This window comes from Xiphophorus couchianus, chromosome 13 (assembly GCF_001444195.1).
Source record: "Xiphophorus couchianus chromosome 13, X_couchianus-1.0, whole genome shotgun sequence".
NCBI lineage: Eukaryota > Metazoa > Chordata > Actinopteri > Cyprinodontiformes > Poeciliidae > Xiphophorus > Xiphophorus couchianus.
This window is the reverse complement of record NC_040240.1, coordinates 19780540-19803749: the sequence shown is the minus strand read 5'-3', so window position 1 is coordinate 19803749 and position 23210 is coordinate 19780540. Positions and strand designations below refer to the sequence as shown.

Here is a 23210-nt window from a genome sequence, read left to right as displayed (position 1 = left end):
CTACTAGTTAACAAACAAACAATTGTAAAATGACCTAACTAACTATTGAACAATTGTAAAATGACCTAACTAACTATTAAACAAACAATTGTAAAATGACCTAAGTAATTACTAACAATTTTAAAATGAACTACTAAAAAACAATTTTAAAATGACCTAACTAACTATTGAACAATTTTAAAATGACCTAACTACTAAAAAACAATTATATAAAAACCTAAGTACTAATCAAATTAAATGACCCAACTGGAGGAATGAACGGCTCCACAAGTGTTACTTCATCCCACCTGGGCTCCAGTTCTAATTCCTCTTCCTGCAGGGTCTCTGGATGAACCCAGACCTCCCTGGGCGTGATTTTAAACCTTTTCTCCAGTTCTAATTCCTGTGAGTCTTGTGAGGTTGACAGGATCTCTGGTTCAAAGTTTTCTAGATATATGATGTCTGACACATCATCTGGATCAATGAAGGCCTTCGCAGGTGAGATTTCACCCCACCTGGGCTCCAGTTCTAATTCCTCTTCCTGGGGGCGTTTGGTTGACAAACTCTCTGCAGGAATCAAGCCTGCCATGGCCGTAGTTTTGTTGGCCGTGGTGTGAGAGGTTTTGGGTTTTTCTGGTAGATTCACTGGAGTAACCTTAGATGAATGTTTCCGAGCGAACCTAGTGAAAAAACCCGTGATCCTCCCTTTCAGACGTTCAAACATAGATTTTGGCTCAGCTGGGCGGACAACGGCTTTCTTGGATTCCTCTGCATGCAATCTGACAAAAAGATCCTTTATCATCACTTTGGTTTCGTCAACCATGCCACTGATTGCTTGTTCAACGTGCTTGCTTGAATTGTCGTCAGAGTCGAAGCTGGAATTGACTCTTTCCACCACATATTTGACAATGAGCTTGTTTAAATTGTCAGTGTGTTCTGTTCGGACATCTCCGCCGACCTTTACGACTCTTGCGAAGGCTTCAGGCACCTTGTTGCCAACTATTACTTCTATGGCTTCAGTGGTGCAGTTGTCCTTTGGAAGAGTATCCAGAGCATTAGCTACAAAGAGCTCCAAGATATTTTCCAAAATCCTGACCAGAACGGAAGTGGTGGTGCGAGTGGGGTTTCCTGTTGCCAGACGCATCCACTCAATCCAGGTCAAACGGATGAAAAGTGGATGGATTATACCCCTCAGGGTGTTGACCGCGATGGTCTGGGTTGGAGAACTCATTCCACTTGGCATAATCGCTGTAGACTTCACTGGTTTGGGGATAAGCTTAAAGTTTTCTGCTAAAACAGCAAGAACAACAAGTACTGATCCGGACTCTGCGACCAACGAGTGCAAAATGAGAGTTAGAGAAGAAGAAAGTGCAACTTAAGACCCTGACGTTTATGACGTCTGTTCACACGTCATAGGCATCAAACCCGCCGAATTCTATGTTCTCACGTAATAAGTCACGTTTCCTAGACTTATGTTAAAAGCTGTGTCCGAAGTCAGGGTCTGCATCCGGGTCCTTCGAAGACCGCGAATATCGACGACCGGAAGAGAGAAGCTATGAATTCGGACAGGTTTAGCCTTTAGCTAGCTGCCTAGCCTCCGCCTCAGCGTAACTTATGTTGCCTAGCAACCGTGACAGCGAAGAAATAAAAAAAAAAAACCGGTGCCGAAGTTTGTTTTTTAGCCATTTGTAGCTACTCCTGATTTGTGCATTATTCTTCACATTTTGTAGAAAAGGCTGTTCCATAGTAAAAAAAGAAAAGAAATCAATTAGTTTTATTCTAAAATGTTCAAGCACGTACAAGAAATTAATAAAAGCAAATTTACAAATGTATACTCTCCAGATCTAAGACATGTTACAGTTAAATTAAACTATTATGTTTGAAGGCTTAACTTGCTCAGAAATAAATTAAATACTTTAATAAACTGAAAAATGTCGGCGTTTAACTTCCCCTCATTGGGGAAAACTAGCGGGAGATTTTAAAGCGACGTGCCGGGAGTTAGCCGTTCTCTCCCGGTAAACCGAACCGGAACCTGGACCAGGTGACGGAGGCGAGGGGAGCTGGCTGTTAATGCAGCGGGAGAGGACGTCTCCGAAACTGTCGGAGCAATTGCAATTAGGTGATGCATTAATGAACCGAGCAGATATTTGGGATTTACAAAGCTACACTCTCGCCTACAAACGTTGTAATAAAAATTTTAAAAAAGTTGTGTCGCTTAAAGTGTAACATAGTGCAGGTGAAATGTTTTTAAAACGAACTGAGTCATGATGAAGCAGCCAGTAAAAACGTTTCAATCAGGCCTTTGATTAATGTGATTGGTCCCACCTGCAGTTGCTTATATAAACAACACCATGAAGGTCCACTTGGTCACTGATACCAGCGCCAGAAACTAGTTTGTAGATAACTGTTCAGGTATGGTTATTTAATTATTTTTAAATAAAAGATGTTTATGTATTCTCTTGAGGAGTGGCCGATCTGTGGTTGTATTGGGGAGGGAAACTGCTTCAGGATTGTGAAGTTGAGTTGCTGGTTCGTCTGGACCTCATCGGGATTTTATCGGATCTTCCCTGAAAGTCTAAAAGTTTACAAACTACCTCCAAACCGTAAATTTGATCCATTTGCCTCTTTTTGTCTCAAGATAAAGCGATGAAATCCGGAGCGTCCATTCGGGCTCTAGTTCTGACTCCGGAACGGATCCCGACCTTCGTCATCCCATCTTCTTACCGGGCCTCTCCGATGTTCCACCGGGACTCCCCGACCCGCTCCAGGCTCCTGTTGGAAGATGACGACGAGGACCCAACCGGAACCAGCCCGACTCGGTCCTCCTCCTGGCGTCGCCGGCGCTCTCCACTGGCCTGCCGCCATCGCGTCGCCGACACGGACCCGACGACGCGAGCGGCGATGTCGCTGCCGCACGTACCGAAGGTGACGACGTCTTACGGCTTCCGCGGCGTGTTGGCCACCACGCCGTCCACCAACCGGAGGGAGTCTCTGTTTCACCGCAGCAGACGCGTTAAGGTGACTGTGAATGCCGCGGTACCAAAAGACGCAGCGGAAGTTTCTCCCACCGGAGGGTCCCGGGTCAGCTTGCGGCCCGTTAAGGCGCTGGGCCTGAATATGATGGAGGAGCTGAAGAAAGCTGCAGCTTCTCTGAAGGCGCTCAGTCCTGCTGCTCGTTCTTAAATGAGATGATCTCAATTTACTCAAGTTTTATATTAAGGCCATTTATTTTAATAAAGATTTTTATATGAGTTCCTGAAGTTTATGTCATTTTATCTTAACTAAACTGACTATCTGCAGAATATGCTTTGGTGTCAAAATCAATGTCCCTTCAGCTCTATAGGTCTAAATTAAAACTTGGGCTGGGTTATAAATATCCGATTTAATGAGACTGTGTGGCTGCTAAAAGTCATGGATTTTATTATATATATATATATATATATATATATAGGCCTTTTTTTCCCCCAAGGGCAAATCTGTAAAGACTAAAGTCCGCATCTCTTTCCAACTAAGTTTAGCAATGGCAGAAAAACGCAGACAGTCAACTACAGTTTTCGCTTGAACTGGTAGCTTTAAAAGCCCCTCTGACCCCAGAGTGGAGCCAGGAAGTGACTTGCTGCCGAAAAGTTATAAAATGTGTTCACGAAGCTCAATGATATTTACACGAGCGGCTTGCCATATTTTCTAAAGTTAACGTACACTGTATATCCAATAAATGTACAAATGTCTTGCCAGACACACCCAGAAAACGCAGATTGATGGCGTCACGTCGGCGCCGCGACGCCGGAAATGTAGTTCTTTTTTTTTTGGAGGCAGAATAGCCTGATAGTTGTGGCGGTAAGCTTGTGTGAGTAGCGATGGATCCTGGTGGTTAAGGTTCCGTCCACCCAGAAGCGACACCGGGCTGATAAAGACTCCTGGACGGGACGTTTTCACCGGAAATCGGCTGCGTTTGGAAGGAGCGGTCCGTTAGCGTTAGCCGCTAACCGGCTGGAGTGTTGTTAGCTTTGTAGCCGCATCCTGGGCTTCTTATCAGCCTGACCGCTCGGAGACCCAACAGGCGTGAGTTTATTTATCTGTGGGCGGCTGCTAATCAGACTAACTGCTAAATATCAGGAGCCAACATTAACTTTAACACTAACAGCAGCTCAGTGAGAGGTTGCACTGCTGCTGGTGACCAACATCTGCTGAAATCTAACATTGTTTTCATTTTACAGGAGCTTCAGTCTGCAGCTGGAAGAGGCAGTGAGTTTCCTTTTTAATTTCCTGACATTTTGTGCATTGTGAAGTGTTTCTATATATCCAAAGTTTAATTAAAGGATGTTCTTCTGTCTGACTCAGAGATCAGAGGTCATGTTTCTCCACTATGAGCTCAGTCCGAAAACGCCTGAAGTTAAGCCCAGCCAAGCAGCAGCATGCCTCCAGCAGCTCCGGTGTTGGACCAGCGCCGCTCAGCTCTGATGATGTTCTGCTGCTGCCACCAGCTGCTCCATGTCAGGCTGAGGAAGGGGAGGAGGAAGGCTACCTGCTGGTGGAGGAAGACACCACTGACTCCAGCCTAATCATCACTATGGGTAACACAAACATGATGGTCTTCCTGTCTTCACATTCAACATTGATAAACTACTGATTGTTCAAGCTGGTTCTGAGAAAAAATATGAAGACATTTTATAAATATTATTGTACTTTTCTCTATTTTATCATGTTGCAAACATAAACTCTAATGTGTTTTAATGAACACAGAATGTTGAACTGAGGTTTTTTTTAAAACATATAATTCATTTGGAATCAAAATAAGGTAGAGCTGAAACTAATGAATATTTTAGTAATTGTTTATTCTGATGATTATTCCGTCTTAATTTTTTTTTCTTTTTAAATATTGAAGAAATAAATTAAAAAATGTAAAAAAGGGAATATTATTACTGATTAGATTTTTTGGGGGGAAATTGCTGCAGTTGAAATTAAGCATGTCTTGGTTTTTAATTCATATTATTATTTTTTGGTATTTTCTGCCAATTTTATAATTGACTTTTTATTTTTACCAAACTAAATATAATATTTTATTTTATCTTTTATCTACGTGTGGTTGTTGTGAAGCACCTTAATCACCTGCGGTTGCTATAAATGTGCAATATAAATAAATTATTCCTGTTATTTCAAACTACAACTATTTGAACTCTTGACAATGTCCATATTAAAATCCTAATAAAACACTGAAATTTGTGGTTGTAGCACAACAGAATGTGGAAACTTCTTCTACTGACAACTCAAACATCTCTGTCTCAGAGGACAGCCAGAAGGAAGTAAAGGCTCAGAGGAAGAAGGCGGCGAAGCGGAAAAAACGGACGCTGAACGAGAAGGAAGTTGATGATCAGGGCAGGAAGTCGGAGGAGGAGGAAGAGACGGGCGTGGAGGTGGAGATCGACAAAGATCTGGACCAGGCTCTGGAGACGAAGTCCAAGCAGCACAACCTGACCACTGTGAACGTTAAAAACATCATTCATGTGAGTTCTGGCTGCACAGATTGAGGCTTTTTCTGTCTTTTTTTCCATCCCAAATACAGACGGACTCTCTGAGTGTCAGGACAGAAATGTTGTTTTCTGACAGGGGAGAAATTTTTACTTTTACTTTTTTATTTTGCAACTAAAGATTATTTGATTATTGTATTGTTCATTCTGACAATTATTTGGATAAAAAATTGTCACATTTTTCTACAGGCTTTTCATTTAATTACTTAAGCCTTTTGATACAAAATTGGTAATACATTAAAAATGCAAATAAACAAATATTTAATTAAATAAATTTAAATAATTTTTTTTTTTGCCTGAAATGCAATAATTGGATTCCTTTAGTTATTTTGAACTGAGTGAAATTAATGTGCCACATTAGAAGTTAAACATATTTGCAGATAAAAATGTTTTCATCTTAAATGCAAAATTTATTGTATTTTGAAATTTATTGTAACTATAGTGTAAAATGTATTTTATTGTATAAATTTGTTGTATTTTGTACAGTTTTGGGTTAATTTCTGCTCTGAACATATTGTTTTTTAGCACATTACCTTTTTTGAGTCTGTATACTCCAGTTGACAATTAATCAATTTCTAAATTAGTTGATGATTATTTAAATAATTGATTAATCACGATTACTTTGATTAATTGTTTCAGCCCTAAATGTTGGTCAAGTGGTTAAATCTGTGTTTAACCACTTGACCAAAGGAAAAGTCAAACACAAAGTCTTTAACAAAAAATAAATAGACTAATAAAACATTTAAAAATCTGTTTAAAATCTTATTTAAAAAAATAAATTGTAAAGCAACGCTGTAAATAATAAGCATAAGTCGTTGTTTTTGTCCTTTGAGGAACACAAAAAGACACTGAAATATTAAGTTATTCAGTTTATTCTATTTATGGTGATTCATGCAAGCAAAATAAAATGTTTTGATCTGTAATGTTTGTTTTTTTGTGTGTTTGTTTTCCAGGAAGTGATCACCAATGAACATGTGGTTGCCATGATGAAGGCGGCCATCAATGAGACAGAAGCTGTTCCTCCGTTTGTGAGTCTCTAGTTAAAAAAAACCCATTTAGTGCAGCTCCAGTAGAGTTCTCACATTCTTATATTTATGAGTATTTTCTGTTTCAGGAGCCTAAAATGACTCGGTCCAAGTTTAAAGAAGTGGTGGAGAAGGGTGTGGTGAGTCTTTTTCTGAAGAGATAAATGATCTGAAATGCAGCTGCAGCGATAGTTTGTTCATGTTTCCGTTTCCCATCAGGTGATTCCCACCTGGAATATCTCACCCATCAAGAAAAGCAGCGACGCCACCAAGGTAAAACACAACAATGCACCATTTTTACCATGATATGTCAGTCTGAAATTTTCTCTTCTGTAGTAAAAATCCACATGTTGGTTTTTATCATTTCTACTTAATTTTGGTATATCTGTTTAACTCATTAAAAACTAAACAACATTGTAAATAATTCAAGAACAGAAACTTTTTTTGGTCTATTCAAAGCACGGATGTCCAGACTTTTTGTCAAATTATCATTTCAAAAGTGAAGGAAATATAAATATAATTTTTAAAAACTAAAATCACCAAAAAAAAAGTTTTGTTACTTACTAAAAAATAAACTAAGCATGAACTGCTTAGTTCATTTAAATAATCCCTTTTTTTGTTGTAGGAATGGGATAAAAAAAATTTTGGGGAGATTCCGTTTATTCTCTTTTACTATTTTTGATTTCAAAACACTGCGAAGTTATAAAGTATCTACATGTTGTCAATAAATTATGAAGTTTTGCCCCAAATAATTTTGTTTCAGGCTCCTCAGTTTGTGGACATCCCACTGGAAGAGGAAGACTCCTCTGACGAAGAATATCGCCCAGACGAGGAAGAGGAGGATGAGACGGCTGAAGATGTGAGGCTCTGATTTTAATGGCTACATCTCATTTATTTTCAATAATAATTAATTCCTGTCAGTGCTGGACGGTATGGCTGACAAACGTATCCCAATACAGGCGCTTCATATCAGTCAATATTGATAATTATTGATTCTTTGTTCTGTTTTAAATATCTGGAATTCTGCCAGACTAGTGACAGGACCTTTCCTGTCTTGTCCAGTTTTATTCCATACTGTCGTTTTCTATTTTTAAGTTATGAAGCACAGTAGTGGAACTTTAAGCTGCTGCTGTGCCAGTTACTGAGTAGGTTGTTGCTAGGTAACCATAGATTGAGTGAGTTGCTAGGTAACCATAGAGAGAGTGAGTCAGTTAATTACACCAACCTGGGTTAGCCCGCCTTCAGAGGTCCAGTTGCTAAAGTCTTTCCTTTGCCTACATCTCCCAGAATGCTGTGCGATTCTGGATCGGAGTTCAGTGAAATTATTGAATATTTGGTTAGACGTATTATCCATTGATACTGATCATTTGTCTATAGCTATGTATATTATTGGTTTATTGCCCAGGCCTAATTTTCTGTTGTTTTTATTTATTTTCATTATTCAGACGTTCCAGGAGAGCGACATGGAGAGCACAGCTTCGTCCCCCAGAGGGACTCGGCTGAATCGAGCCGAAGATGACAGCTGCAGCCCCTGGCAGGTAGCGACTGACAACCACAGGATTGGCTGAAAGTCGCCATTATCTACGGTCACGCTGTGTCTCTCTTTTGTCAGACGTCTCGAATTCGGTCCCGGCGTCTGAAGGACGGGTTAATGGGGCCCCCTCCTCCTCCTAAAGCCCCGCCCTCCAAAGGCGCGACAGACAGCAGCTTCCTGGAGAAGCTGCACGCGGTTGAGGAGGAGCTAGCTGGCTGCATGGAGCCGTACCAGGTAACTGTAGTAGGGCCGGCCAAAGCCTTTTTGGGGCCCTAAGCAGATTTTCTTTTGGGGCCCCCCATTACAAGAAACATGTCAATGCCAGACATTTCATCATTCCGAAGCTACTCTTTATTTGTAACATACCTGCTATCATTAGCATCATCTGTAGTTAGCTTACATTATACCAGTGTTATTGTGATTTTCAACTTCCATGAATAGCAAACTAAAACAAAATTTTGATTTTGAAACGGAGAGTAGTAGTAACTAGTTACATTTACTCAGTTTACGTGAGTAACTTAATTGAGTTACTCACGTAACTGAATTACGTGAGTTGCGTTTGAAAAATTTTAAAAATTTACTTTCAGGAGTATTTTTACTACACTGTACCTTTTACTTTTACTTGAGTAATTTTTTTATTAAGTATTTCTACTCTTACTTGAGTAAAATGTCTGGATTCTCTATGTGCTGAATGAAAAATAAACATGTTTTCACCAAAAATACACCATAAGCAGACACACACCTGCAATTTTTGTTAAAGTTTCATAAGTTTTTTTTATTGAAATAAACTGATTTGGAAATAATTATATTGCCTGATTTTGTTATTTTTTTTATTACTTCTATAAATTATTGTCAGTTTGGTCCTTAAAATACCAACATTTCCACTTAACCTTATATTTTGGTCCATCTGATTATGTAATTTTTAAATATTAAATGATTGCTAATTTGATCAGTTACTTAGTACTTAAGTAGATTTTTTTAACCGAATACTGTTTTTTACTCCTACTTGAGTAGTTTGTTGGACTGCTACTTTTTACTTTTATTTGAGTAAAAATATGTCAAAGTAATGCAACTTTTACTTGAGTACAATTTTTGTCTACTCTGCCCTCCTAAGTGTGCCATATTATTTCAACTATTTGAAGATTTATGTAAGCCTTAATTTCAGGACAAAGATGATTTTGATGGACTAAATAGAAAAACATGCCACACTTTTCAGATTTTATTTGTTTAAAACCTTGAAAACTAAGCTTAATTTTATTTCTACTGGTTATTAATCTAACTTCCTCAGCCTATGTCTGAGTCAGAGGATGAGTCCGGGGTGATGGCGTACCGGACCCGGTCCAAGCGTCCTCTCCGCGACGTCCCGTTAGGCCAGCTGGAGGCGGAGCTCCGAGCCCCAGACATTACCCCAGATATGTACGACTCCAGCTCGGCGCCGGAGGACCGGGACTGGACCGACTGGCTGAGAGGCCTGATGAGCTCAGACGTTGATAACGAAGGTAAGCGATCGTCGTAAGTTTAGTTAAAAAAAATTAACTTATAAGTAATCGTTCATTAATAGTAAATAAAATCAGTTTCAGTCGATAATGTCGGCCTTATAAGTCTTAGACCTTATTTTAGTGTTGTAGTTTGGCCGCCATCCAGCAGAGGGCGCCGCTGGGCATTCTTAAACGGAGCCATTGAGAGAAATAAAGATGGCGGAGATAACACAAGAACGGCAAAGAGTCACGGTCCAATCAGAGTCCGGTGTGGGATGGAAAGTGAACTTTATGCGGTTCTGTTTTGAAAAATAAGCACTCGACAAGCTCCTTAAGTTTCGCTCTAATAACGATCATTTAGTCGAACTGCTTGACAGGGAAGCGTCAACTTCTTATTTAAAAGATGAACTAATGACAGAAAAGCGGAGGAAAAAAAACAGTCAACCACAGACAATACTTATGGATCAACATTAAGTTTTTCTTATATTTTATCCTTTTCATCTTTTATTTTTTTTTATTTAGCAATCCAATAGACTCCTTTTTTATTTTATAAATATGTCTAATTTTCATATTGTGAGAAAGCCACAATGTAAAAATGCAATTATGTGTTTTTTAAATTCAGCATATTATTAAAAATTTCGCCCTTCATTAAAAATTGTCGGCCCTCTTGATACAAGAAAAAACTCAGGTTTTTATGAAAATGGTCGCTAATCAAATAATCATTCATTTATGGAGAAGATTAATCAACTTTAAATTAAGTCATTAACTGATAAGAAACTTTGTCTCTATCTACCAGAGGAGTGTGACGATGAAGATGATCCAGAGTACAACTTCCTGGCCGACATCGATGAGCCCGACCTGGAGGATTACCGTGACGACAAGGCCGTCCGCATCACCAGTCAGTACAGATCGCCTGTAAACTAGTCATGCAGCTTCACTGTCAGCCATCAGGGATGAAACTGTCACTGTTTCCTTCAGTTTGTGTGAATATTTTCCCCTGATTTCTAAAAGTGGCTTCATTAGTCCTTCATCTCTGAAAGCTGTTTCTCTTTTGAAATCGTGAATGATGGACGTTTTTCTCTCCTTCAGAGAAGGAAGTGAACGAGCTGATGGAGGAGCTGTTTGAAACGGTACAAAACTCTCTTCATTCAGTCATTCATTCATTCATTCATTGATTGGTGAGCTCACTGGTAATGAATAAACTACCAACTGTAAAGAAAGTATCAAATACTTTTTCTGCTTTTTTTTTATTACTATTGATTCTTGTGGTAAAAGCATCAGTTTAATCTGGGGCTGAAGTGTTTCCAGGTTTCACTAAGGATAGAATGAAAAACATTTATGTTGCAAGATGATTTTTCCTTTCTCCATCTATCCATCTGTCTGTCCATTTGTTCGTTCATCTATCTGTGAATCATTCTTTTCTCCTTTCAGCATATTTATCTGTCCAATCAGTCCATCCTGCCCATTCATAAATTCATAATAAATGTTTCCATTTAGACTTTTTTAACAGTAACTGAATTTTGGGAATTTGAGTTTGGAAAATGAAGGAATTTTAACATAATAAAAGCTACAAACTGATTTATTTCCTTAACTTAACTCTGATCTTCACAATTCTTGTAAAGCTGAATGTTTGCTAAAAAAGAAAAGCAGCTGAAGGTTTTCAGAGCTTATGCTTAGACCGGATATTAGTGAACTCAGCAATAGCTGTGTTAGCGCTAACCTGAAGCTAATGTTCAGATGTGTGTCTGTGTCTCAGCTGAAGGAAGACCTGGCTGGACAGGAAGTGGACGACGAAGATGAGGAGCAACAGGAGGAAACTCCTGCTTTTCAGGCCTTAACGCTGGAGGAGCAGCGCGTGTACGTAACACACTGGCGAGCATCGCTATGACGATAGGGAGGCGCGTTTACTTCCTGTTGACTGCTGGTTTCTACCTCAGAGACGCGGCCGAAGACGAGGCTGAGGACGAGCCAATCACAGGGCTGCGAACGGTGAGGCAGCAGCTGGCTCTGATCAGGAAGCGGCGGCAGACAAACCCGATGTTCAGCGCTCAGAGTCCAGAACCGTTCACCCTGACGCTCAGCCCGCAGCAGCAGCAGCGACTTCAGCAGCAGCTGCAGCAGGTACTGATCCGGACCGGGTTCTGCTTTGCACCAGAACCTCAGCTCAACTCTGAGCTCTGACTAAAAGTGACTTTTACTTCAATTATCTGTTCTGTGAGTTGTGCAATGGAGTACTGGGGCTAAGATACAAGAATTTTAGTTTAATTACGTGAATTTAGTCATAATATTAGCAGAATGGAGACACAATTTTACCAGAAGAACGATTTAAAATTACAACAAAAATAAAAAAGTTTTATGGAAAAAATCTTCTAGCGTTATCAAGATCTAACTTACAGCAAACTATTAGGTCTATACTAGGGAAAAAAAATAAAAGTGAAAAAACTAAAGTTACAAGAATAAAGTTGTGATATTATGAGAATAATGTCATAATTTTACAATAATAAGGTTGCAGTACTATAACTGTATTCTTGTAATATTATGACTTTATTCTCTTAATTAAAAATTTAAATCGTAGTCTGATCCTAATATTAAGTTGTAGATTTGACCTAAATTCAAAATCCAAATAAATAAAAGCTGTAAAGAACGCTTGTCAAACAAGATGGCCGCCCTGGGCGCTCTGATATCACTCTGAAATATGGAAACACATTTCATATTTCAGGAGTGGATTAGTGGGGGGAAAAATTTTTTTTTTCCAAAAATAAAATCTTCAAAAATTCAATAAATCAATTTCTCACCCAGTCCGACCTTTGACCTTTCTCTCTGTGTCTCAGCACATCCAGCTGCTGACTCAGATCAACCTGCTGGCCTCACCTGTCCCCAAGCTGCACAGTGAGGCCGAGACCACCAGGCAGTTCCTGGTAACTTGCTTTCTCCACCTCTAGATTAAAATTTAATCCCAGGTTTCCCCCATTTGGTTCGACTGTCAAACTGTAGGGAAGACACTGCTGAAGACGTTTCTGTTCTCATCTTTCAGTTTGAGTTGGACATGTTGGCTCAGAGGGTAGAAATCTTCAGGTCTGCAGATGATCCCGGTTTCCGCAGTGCTTTCAGAACCACCAACCTTCAGGGGGCGCTGGAGCTTCTGGAGGAACTGCGGCAGACGCCCATCGACTACCGGCCGCAGAGCCACAAGCCCGACGGCAGAGGACACAGTGAGTGTCTGTCCCACCCTCACAGCGCGACCACAAGGCCTTAAAACGTCTTAAAATTAGTTATATGAAATTAAGGCCTTAAAATGTCTTAAATTCATCACACACAAAAACTTACGTCGACTTTACGATCTTAAATTTTGACGTGGCATCCCCAGAACATTTTTCATAGAGGTGGCCAGATCAGGCCAGTAAAAATTTTAGGAGCTAAAAAAAATAAAACAAGACATTTATATAATTTTATTTTTAGAATTATTGGGCTTACATTGTTGAATAAGGTTACTCTGTATGCCTTTCTAACACATGATTCTCTGGGGGGATCCAGAGGGGCACCCAGTTTTTTTTAAGAGGGGCTCATGTCCCCTCTGTCCCCCCACTTTGGGGCGTCACTGGTGGCAGGACTATTTCATCTCATATATTTTATGTGGGATTTTTCTCATGGAGCTTTACTATCAGGCAAAAGTTTGAGTTGTGTGCAGACATCAGACATTACACAATTTTGGTTCCCTGCCTTTCTTTTGTACATCTCTGTGGTGATCAAACTTTAAATTTTATTTACAATGGTTTTATAAAGTTAGAAATGTGAGTTGGTTTTCAGTACAGCAGCCGTACGGTTTCAGTTTGTGTTTTTCGGTCTCTTCAGTGCGCTGTTTCCCCGTCATGCCAACTGAGCTCGCCTGGCTGTTCGCCACTCGACCCGTGTTCCTCTACCCTGAACTGCTGCCTTGTGTCAACCTGGACCCAGCGATGTACTGCCCCCGCAGGACGGCGGCCTTCACTGCAGCAGAGGACTGGTAACTTAAACACCATTAAAGAGAGAATCTACTTCATTGAGCTGAAATTAGAGACTCAGTTCCTGGTTTTCCACAAGATCTGACCAAGGCAAATAAATCATCTTTTAGTGATTAATCAAATTTTTGAGAATTACATTTTTGGAAAATCTGGATTCTTTTCTTCCAATGCACTCTTTGGATTTTCATAGTTCAGAGTGATGTCAGGGAGCCCGAGGCCGCCATTTTGTTTTGAAGCATTTTTACAGCTTATATTTATTTTGACTTTGAATTCAGGTCAACTTTATGACAAAATATAGGAGTCGGGCTAGGTTTTTTCTTTTCCTTTTTTTCCTTCTTACAAAAATAAAGTCAAGATGTTACCAGAATAAGATTATAATATTTAGAGAATGATATAGTAATTTTAAGACGTTTTTCTGGTAAAATTGTGTTTTTCTTCAACAAATATTATGAGAATATTCTCATATTAAAACAAAAATTCTCATAGCTTGGCTTACAATAAATAACTGCCAGTAAATAAACGATAAAATAAATAAATAAAAGCCACTTAAATTTTTTTTGGTCATTTGTAGTTTTTTTTTTTTTTTTTTTAGAAAAGATAGCAAGAAAAAATAGCTTAAAAAATAAAACTTACTTTAAAGTGTTAGAGGGAAAACCGTAGCAAACTGGGAATTGAATTTGCGTGTTTTTTTTAATCTTTTCTCCTCAGTCTGCTGGTCCTCGGCCTCAGGAACATGGAGGGAGCCTGCGACCCACCAAAGCTTGTGTCTCAGTTTCTGCTCAGGAAAACCGTGGTGCAAGTCCGCCGCCGGATCCTGCAGTGCTGCAGACCTGGAAGTCCTGACAACATCGTAAAAGTACGAAGAAAAAAAATCACATGCAGAGAAAACCATCCTCTGTTCTCACTAGTGACCGACTCCTCCTCCTCTGCAGGCCTTCAGGTACCAGCAGGTGGTGTGGCCCATGCTGGTGGCCTGCAGTAATGTTGATCCGGCCGAACTGCGCCCCCCGGTGGCGAGAGACGAGAAGAGCATGCCTCTCTGGCTCGTGGTATTAAAGCAGTTTCCTTCAACAGAATAAAGTTACAGTGATGGAGAAGAGCTAAAGAAAACAATAAAGTCAGAGGTTCACAAAACAAACAGAGCTTTATTTAAACAGATTTATTTATGAGACAAGTAAAAATTATCAAACTCTGCCGTGCCGTGGTGGCGTAGCGGTTAGCACGACCCGTATTTGGAGGCCTTGAGTCCTCGACGCGGCCGTCACGGGTTCGACTCCCGGTCCCGACGACATTTGCCGCATGTCTTCCCCCCTCTCCTTCCCCGTTTCCTGTCAGCCTACTATCATATAAGGGACACTAGAGCCCACAAAAGACCCCCTTGAGGGGTAAAAAAAACAACTAAATAGAATATACTGTATTGATCCCCAAACGGATCAATAGGTTATTAGTTGACAAGCTACTTTGTCAAAGGTGTTAAATGTTAATGATACAAATATAACCATAAGCAACTAAATTTATAAGGTATATATAGAGCTCTGGAAGAAATGAAGAGCCCACTGCACTGAACCCCATTAAAACCTCCTGGTTATTGTCATTATTAAGCTCTGCATCTTTTTAGTTATTTTGACCGTTTCCCATTTTCTGCTAATAAATACAAAATTTTTGCTTGGAATTTCAGATACATGTTGTCAGTAGTTCATAGAATAAAAGAACAATGTTCATTTTACATAAACCTATAAAGAGTAAAATCAGAGAAACTGATAATTTAAAGTGGTCTCTTAGTTTTTCCCAGAGCTGTATATATATAAACCTAAGAGTAATGCAAGTAATTCAAATATTACTTAAAATAAATAAATAACAAGCATACACATGCAAATATGTTAATCTATAAATAATCTCTAAATGAGTGAAGAGAAAAATTTGATTTAAATTTCTCAGAGTTGAGCTTGTAAAGTCTGATGTCTGCAGGCAGAAATCAATCAAGTTTATTTGTATATACGCACATTTCAGCAACATGGCAGTTCAAAGTGCTTTACATCATAAAAACATTACATTAATAGAAGCCTCTGTTGTTTTTTTTAGGGGTTACCGCCCCTTTAAACCTTTAGGAATGATTTTCTGTGGTGCATTTTGGTAAAATATCAAGTCACCCTTCAATGTTCTGTTTTTTCTTCTCCAGCGGAGCCTTCCTGTTATCTATCCCGTCATCAAACTCTTCAACAGCCCGCCCGGTTCCTCCCCGGAGGCGCCGGCCTTCAGCAGGCGGGGTAAAACCCGACACCTGACGCTGCTGCGGTCCAGCTACAGCTTCCCGTCCGGGACCAGGTACCCGCCTCGCCTCCCTCAGAACCTGGACTTCAAACGCATCGGGTTCGTTCTGCTGCAGCCGCCGCCGCCCGCCTCGCCTCCGGACGCCTCCGAGGGTCCGGCCGACCGCGCCTCCCAAGTCCTCCTGAAGCGCCTCCTGCTGAGCAGGAAGGAGCAGAACTCTGACATCATCATCACCTCCACCATCTCTCTGCCGACAACGGAGCAGATTAAATACCACTGCAGGACGCTGGCCAGCCTGAGGAGGAGGAAGACGAGGCTGTGTGCTCCTGCTGCAGGGAAACCGAGCCTGAAGGAAGTCGCTTCTCCTCAGGGTTCTGCTTCCTGTGTGGACGCTGTTGACGAAGACGAGGCCACCACTGAGGAAGAGCTGGAGGAGGAGAGCGACGTGCTTCTGGTTTTATCCGAATCTTCGCCCAGCGCTACAGGAAGCGTCTCCCATGACGACGATGACGACCTGCTTGGTCCGGCAGAGTCAGAACCACAGAGGAAAGCAGCAGCAGAAGAAGAAGATGAAGAAGACGCCCAGCAGCAGGTAAATTAAACTCTTCTTCTTCTTTTATTGTCACTGTGCTCAAATGAAACAAACAAAATAAAAAAATAGCAACTCTGAGGCTAGTCAAAAAAATTTAATAAAATAATAACATTATATTTTAATATTATATATATATTATATTGATTCCATTTATAACCAGAGTTGAGTAGCAACAAGTTACATTTACTCAGTTGCAATTTATTTGAGTAACGTTTTGGAAAATAATTACTTTTAGGAGTATTTTTACTACGCTGAACTTTGTACATTTTGCTGTTAAGTACTGCTACTTATATTTTAGTAATTTTTATCAGAAAGTATCACTACTGTTAGTTGAGTAAAATGTCTGGATTTTCTACCCACTCAATGAAAAACAAACATGTTTTAACCAGAACTTCACCAGATACACGTCTGGTGTTTTCTGTTAAAGTTTCATAAGTTTTTTATTAAAGGAACTGATTTGGAAAAACGTTTCTTCTCCCTGATTTTATTTTGTAATTGCTATTTATATGAATTATTTTAATTTCAGTCTCTAAAATACCAAAATTTCCACATAAATTTACATTCTGTTTCGTCTGATGGTGTAATTTTTAAATGTTAAATGATTGATATTTTGATCAGTATAATTTTTACCAAATATTTTTTACTCTTAAGTAATTTCTCAGATGGGTAGTTTTTACTTTTACTCGAGTAAAAATTTCGACGAGGTGCTACTCTTACTTTAGTATAATTTTCTGCTGCTCTACCCATCTCTACTTCCTGCCGCGTTAAAATCTAAATCTGTTTTCAGGAGAAGTTTTCATCGGAGGAAACTGAGGAAGAGGAGGACGATGGTCAGAGGGAGTCGGAGGACGTGGTGTTCGCTCAGGATTACCTCCACAGAGTAAGAACAGAAATACTCCTTACAGTACATGGAGAAAGTATTCACAGCTCTAGAGGTTTTCAGATTACAGCCATGAACGTTATTTATTGTTTTGTTGGAGTTGAACTCCACAGAATAACACGAAGTGATGCATAGCAGGATGAGGAAGTGATGCACAGTTTATGAAATTATTGTTTTTATTTGTCCACAACCCGACTCAGTAGTTTATAGTACCACGCTTTGCTGCAGTTAAAGATGTAAATAACTGGTTGTGATAAGCAATAAATCAGTTAATTGGATAATAAATACAAATTTAATAACAGCTTGAAATTTATGCATATAAAATCAAGGCCTTAAAATGTCTTAAGTTCATTGGGGAAAGTAAGTTGGCTTTAAATTCATTAGTCAAGTTTTAGATTTTGTTGTGGCATGACTGTTTAATCTCATTTGTTTTGGTAGGTTTTTTTACACAAAACTTTGAGTTGTATCCAGACATCTTCACTGCGCTCTGGGATCTGATTCAGTTGCGGCTATTGGTAGCTAGCTGGTAATATACACTTGCTAGCTAGCTAGATTTTTTCTTCTTTTTTTTTACATCCATCATGAGTACAGCTACCTGGACAACATTCATCTTCGCCATTGGCTCTCTTCTGATTTATTTTTTGGCTATTTTATTTCTTACATTTCTGTTACTTTGCAGGTCTTAAATTAATTCATAATGGTCTTTAAAAGTCTTAAATTAGAGTAGGTAAAACCTGCAGAAGCTCCCTGTTGGTTTGTGATCAACTTTAACCTAAAGCTGAACAGTATGGCTTAGAAATGTACCACAATATAAGCGTTTCATATCAGTCAATCAATAATTATTGATTAGTTGGTTTTTTTAAAATATCTGTAATATTTCCAAACTGGTGCCGTAACCTTTCCTGTTTTAGCCACATTCTTCACTCCACGTCGTTATATCTATGAAGCACAGTGGTGAAACTTTAAACTGCTACTGCGCAAGTTACTCCACTGGTTGTTGCTAGGTAACCAAAGAGCGACCATAGAGTGAGAGAGTTAAATGCTTTAGATTTTTTTTTTAATATATATATAGTTTTAGTTGATTCCACAAATTTGGACATTTGTTTTTCCCAGAATAGCACAAAAATTTAAAATAAGTAAATAATAATAATAATTACTAATATTAGTAATAATAACTGTACAACAGTAAATAACAATTAGCAGTGTTTGTCTTAAAAACTCACACATATAAGTATGTTGGTAAAAATACATTCAGCATTTAAAACGCACAACTCTAGAGACTGTGTGTATTATAAAGATATCAACAGATATTTATAATAAGTATTGATCTCATGTCTATTGCTGTATATTTATTATTGATTTATTGTCCAGCCTGTTTTAAACTGGACTTTTTCTCTCTCTCTTCTCCGTTCTGACTGGTTCCTGTGTAGGTGTGTGAAGCGGTCCAGGTGCGTCCGGGCCTTTCTGAGCAGCTGCTGCAGGTGTTGGATGAGTTTTCAGCCTTGGGGCCCTCAGGGGCCCCGGAGGTTCTCTATGACAGGCTGGGCTGTTTGCTGCGGCCGTGGCCTCAGCTGCTCAAAGACTTCGCCGCCTTCCTGAATCCCAGACAGGCGCGCCGATGTGGACTGGTGAGTGGAGTCTCTGCCACAGTGATTTAGTTCAGGAAGCAAGCTGAGCTGCTCTTCCTCTCCACCAGCTGCTGGAGCAGCGGCTGTTTGAGCGCAGCCGGCGGTTCCTGAGGCGGATGGGCCGCAGCCTGGGGGAAAGCTCGCCGCTCTACCAGCAGGTGGTGTCTGTGCTGCAGGGAAGCTCCGCCCCCTCATCGGAGGACGTGGACAAGGTAGGCGGCGAACACAGAGCCTTCTCGGGAATCGTTTATTTTATTGGTTACCATGGTAACCGTTAGTGGCATCAGTCTCTGTGAGTATTCCCAAGATCTATGGTTCTCAGTAGGGGTGCACTGATTTATTGTCGCCAGGTTCCTTAGATCGGCCGATATTTACATGTGAAACCGATCTTATCTACCTCAGTAAAGGTCTAAAAATCAACCTCTGTCCTCTTCTGCTCGGCTGTTAGAGAGATTTGACTGACAGACAGGCCCACTAGTTCATGTCTGCATGTTTCGAGTTAACAATAGCTACACCACTTTTACCAACTCAGTGACTGTCTTGCTGTATTTAGCGACATTTCAGACAAAAAAAATGGCATATTACAAAATTGGAATCAGCAGGTCAGGCTTTTCAAAGATCGGTAATCAGCGATCAGCCATAAAATTTCAATCGGTGCACCACTGGTTCTCCAGTGACACGCCAAACACAGAGGCTACTGACCTCAATTTAATTGTTCCCGCTTTGATTCCTGGACCATTTGCTTCCTCTTCATCCAGTCCATGTACTGTTTATGTAATGCAACCAGTGCCATAAAAAATTATGCATTATATATGTACTACTTATTTTAGTAGTCAATTAATGTAGCGATTTGTATGATGATTAATTGATTAAAGAGTTTGCTCATTATACAGATGTTTCATTTATCCACTTAAGGTTTTTTGCAATATTAGAAATGGATTAAAGGTGCAAATGAACCAATAGTTAATTTCCATTTTATAAAAGTAAAATAAACCAAACATTTTATTGCTTAAAGTGCAATAACATTACATTTCTTTAGTGAATTTAAACTGGGTGAATATATAAAAAATTCCACTTAAAGAGTTTTGGATAAAACGTATGTACAGACAAAAGAGTTATTATTTTAAAGGCAAAATGTATATCTATATTTTGTACAGTTTTGGCTTAATATCTGCTCTGAATATTTTCATCAAATGGTCTTTTTTGAGTTTAGCTTCAGTTAATTAATTAATTATTAAATCAATTGGCTATTATTTTAATAATCGATTCCTCACAATGAATTGTTTTGGCCCATATACATAGATAACATACGACATTCTTCTAATTTTTATGATTATTTTGTAATTTGTTTCCCTCTTGTTGGCCCGTCTGTCTTCTCTTCCTGCTGTTTCCTCTCAGGTTTCGTCTTTGCTCAGGAAGCATCCAGACCTGCAGGACGAGGTCCAGGAGATTTTCCAGCAGCTCCACAGCTGCTCCCGGACCGCGGCGGACTCCGCCTGTCGGAACCCCAGCAGCGGCGGAGGGGAGCCCATCGACGCCTTGGTGGAAGGTGATGAAGATGACGACAGGGAGCAGCAAGCAGTTTGTGCCAAAAACATCACAGTTTCCTCCAGTGGAGAGAAGGTCGTGGTTTGGACCCGGTGAGAACAGATCACTTGTTTATAAAAGTTTCATAAGGACGTTTTTGTCATGTTTCTAAATTCTGTTTCCAAGAAATTGGAGTTCAAATTTAATTGTGCACACACTGAAACATTTCAACTACCAACTGAAAAGCTATTGCAGCTAAATTTTCTACCTTAGTGTTCTGTTGTAGAGTTTGACCTGACCTGCGTTGTGTTTTTATATTATAAAATTGCACAAAGTAGCACAGCATTGTGAGGTGGATCGAAAATAATAAATATAACTGTGAAATGCTACGTTCTGCTAGTGCTTAAATGACTGATCAGTTAATCATGATCAATCAGTTTCTGAAATAATCGTCAACTTATTTTGTAATTGATTAATCGTTAGTAGTATACAGACTGTAAAACAGGCCAAACTCAGAGCCAATCTGAACTCAAACCTACATTTAATTTAAGAAAAAAAATACTTTAAATAATGTTTTACCCAAAACTAACTGGTTATCATAAAATTACTGCTTCAATCTCCAAACATTATGGCTTTATTCTGATAATATTAAAACTTTATTTTCGTTTTTTAAAATTTTATTGAAGCCTGACTCTTTCATCATAGAGTTGACCTGAATTTAAAGTCCAGCTGTAAAAAAAAAGCTTGTTAAACAAGATGAACTATGGAAATCCAGGGAGAGCATTGATGAAAACAAACAGATTTTTCCAAAAATGTAATCTTTAAACACCAAAAATTATTTTAACCTCTAAAATTGATTAATTAATCAACTTTGTTAAATCAATTAATCGATCAGTTTCAAGCAGCTGTTCTTCCTGTTTCAGTGAAGCTGATCGCACCATCCTGACAGCCTGCCAGCAGAGAGGAGCCACAATGAAGACATTCAGACAGGTGTCCGCCTTGCTGGGCAATAAGACTGTCAAACAGGTGAGAGTGGGCGGAGCCTCAGTGTTCAGGTGCATCGCCACTTCCTGAGCTAAACTGACGTCACGTGATTTCCTGCAGGTACGACTTCGTTTCCAGGACCTGATGAAGCTTTTCCTCTCCGCGTCCCAGAGGTCCAGCAGAGCAGAATCAGCTCCGGACTGATCCGGAGGCTCCTGGAGGAGTTTGTTTCTGACCACAAAGTGGATCCGTTTCTGATCCTGGACTTCTGATGGAGGTTTACCTGAAACCAGCCCAGCAGAGGGCGCTCATGAGCCGCAGCTGGTTTAGTTCAGGAACTTTAAGTGGAGGTGGAAGAGCCCAGGGCAGGTCACTTCCTGTGAGGGGATAAACACAGAAACACAGCTAAAGTTATTCTTATTTTAGTTTTGATTTGACCCTGGTGCTGTGAAAAAGGTTCTGAAAGTCCAACTTTCCTCCGAGCTTTAACCCTGAATGTGCCGGTCACTGTGAACATCTTAGGAGGGAATTCAGAGTGTTTGTGCTTCTGGTGAACCAGCTTGAACATATTTATTGTTGTGTGTGTTTAATATGTCTGTAATGACCTCAGTGATGTTGGGTTGATGCTCTGAAGGTTTTGGTTTCAATCCTAACATTCCCACTGCCGAGCTGAAGACATAAGGAATGAGTGTAGAAACTGATGCTGGCGCTTTCCATGTTGGGTTCCTGGACTCTGAAATGCCTTAAACATTTGGTTTCCCTTCAGTCTCAACACATCTGTTTTTGCTGGCAGCTTTAATTATTCAGGATTGGTGGTCAATAGCCGTTTAATAGCAATTTAACATAAGTTAGTATTCCCTTAAGTAGAATTACGACTTCTTTTTTTGCTGTAACTTCTACTAGCAAGTGGTTTTTATACTAAAACTCTGAACATCAGAAGAAACAATTATCTTGTCATAATAGAGCAAAAAGAAAACTTTTCAAGAGCCTTGATCACATCTTCAATGAAGATTTTCTTGAAGTGACTGCTTTTTTGTATTTAACATGGACAAAAAAAAACACATTTAATAAAAATGTCCTATATTTTTTTGAAATATTCTTTCTTTTTCGTTTTTATTTGCATCAACACCAAAACAAATGTAAAAGACCTTTTGCAGATGCTACAGCAGGAGTTTACAAACTGCCTTTTAATTGTTTTTATTTAATTCCATCATTTAAAAATAATATTTAATGGGACATGTATTGGTACATGTATTTTATAGTACATTCACATTACAAATTTGTCTTTCCCACTGTCTAAAAGAAATTCTACCAAATACTAAATAAATGTATTTAAAGTTATTAGTAGAATCATTTATGCATACTTAATATACAATCAGGGGATAAAATAATTATAGTTTTTGATAATAAAAAGTGAAGGAACAGTTCTTTAAAATTGATATTCTGTTTGACCAATGGCGTGCTTACATCACATCGCTTACATGTCGCAAGACCAATCAGAAAATAGATTTTTGCATTTCTCTCCATATGTCCCGCCTTCTATTTGGCAGTTGTATATTTATTGGCATCTTACAGAGGAAGCTATCGAAAGCTATTTATACTTCAAATTAAAAGCTGTTACTTTGATTTGCAAATTAAGGAGTATTATTTGGAATCATTTTATGTTAAATTAGTACAAATGTTGAGTACCGGGTACCTCTTTTTAAAGAGATGGCGTCGAGAGATAAAAATAAGAAATCATTGTTAAACCGTCAGCTATTATTTTGCTAGGTGTGACCGGAAA

The 23210-nt window shown here is 39.3% G+C and overlaps 2 protein-coding genes across 2 annotated transcripts; both read left to right on the top strand.

The window, feature by feature from the left end:
- The first annotated feature begins 2236 nt into the window (after positions 1-2236).
- On the top strand, positions 2237-3239 carry LOC114155824 (C2 calcium-dependent domain-containing protein 4C-like). The gene is made up of 2 exons (XM_028035935.1): positions 2237-2391; positions 2618-3239. Exon 2 carries the CDS (start codon positions 2626-2628, stop codon positions 3160-3162), a length of 537 nt encoding a protein of 178 aa, XP_027891736.1. The 5' UTR covers positions 2237-2391; positions 2618-2625; the 3' UTR covers positions 3163-3239.
- Positions 3240-3760: 521 nt separating this feature from the next.
- gon4la (gon-4 like a) lies at positions 3761-22521 on the top strand. The gene is made up of 27 exons (XM_028035822.1): positions 3761-4041; positions 4197-4224; positions 4321-4553; positions 5266-5483; positions 6461-6535; positions 6622-6672; positions 6752-6805; positions 7296-7391; positions 7978-8070; positions 8145-8300; positions 9355-9565; positions 10341-10442; positions 10634-10674; positions 11301-11401; positions 11482-11665; positions 12376-12462; positions 12579-12756; positions 13397-13547; positions 14254-14401; positions 14478-14594; positions 15725-16408; positions 17196-17288; positions 18719-18916; positions 18985-19128; positions 20315-20556; positions 21367-21469; positions 21548-22521. The coding sequence occupies exons 3-27, from the start codon at positions 4346-4348 to the stop codon at positions 21629-21631; spliced, it is 3819 nt and encodes a 1272-aa protein (XP_027891623.1). The 5' UTR covers positions 3761-4041; positions 4197-4224; positions 4321-4345; the 3' UTR covers positions 21632-22521.
- Positions 22522-23210: the final 689 nt, after the last annotated feature.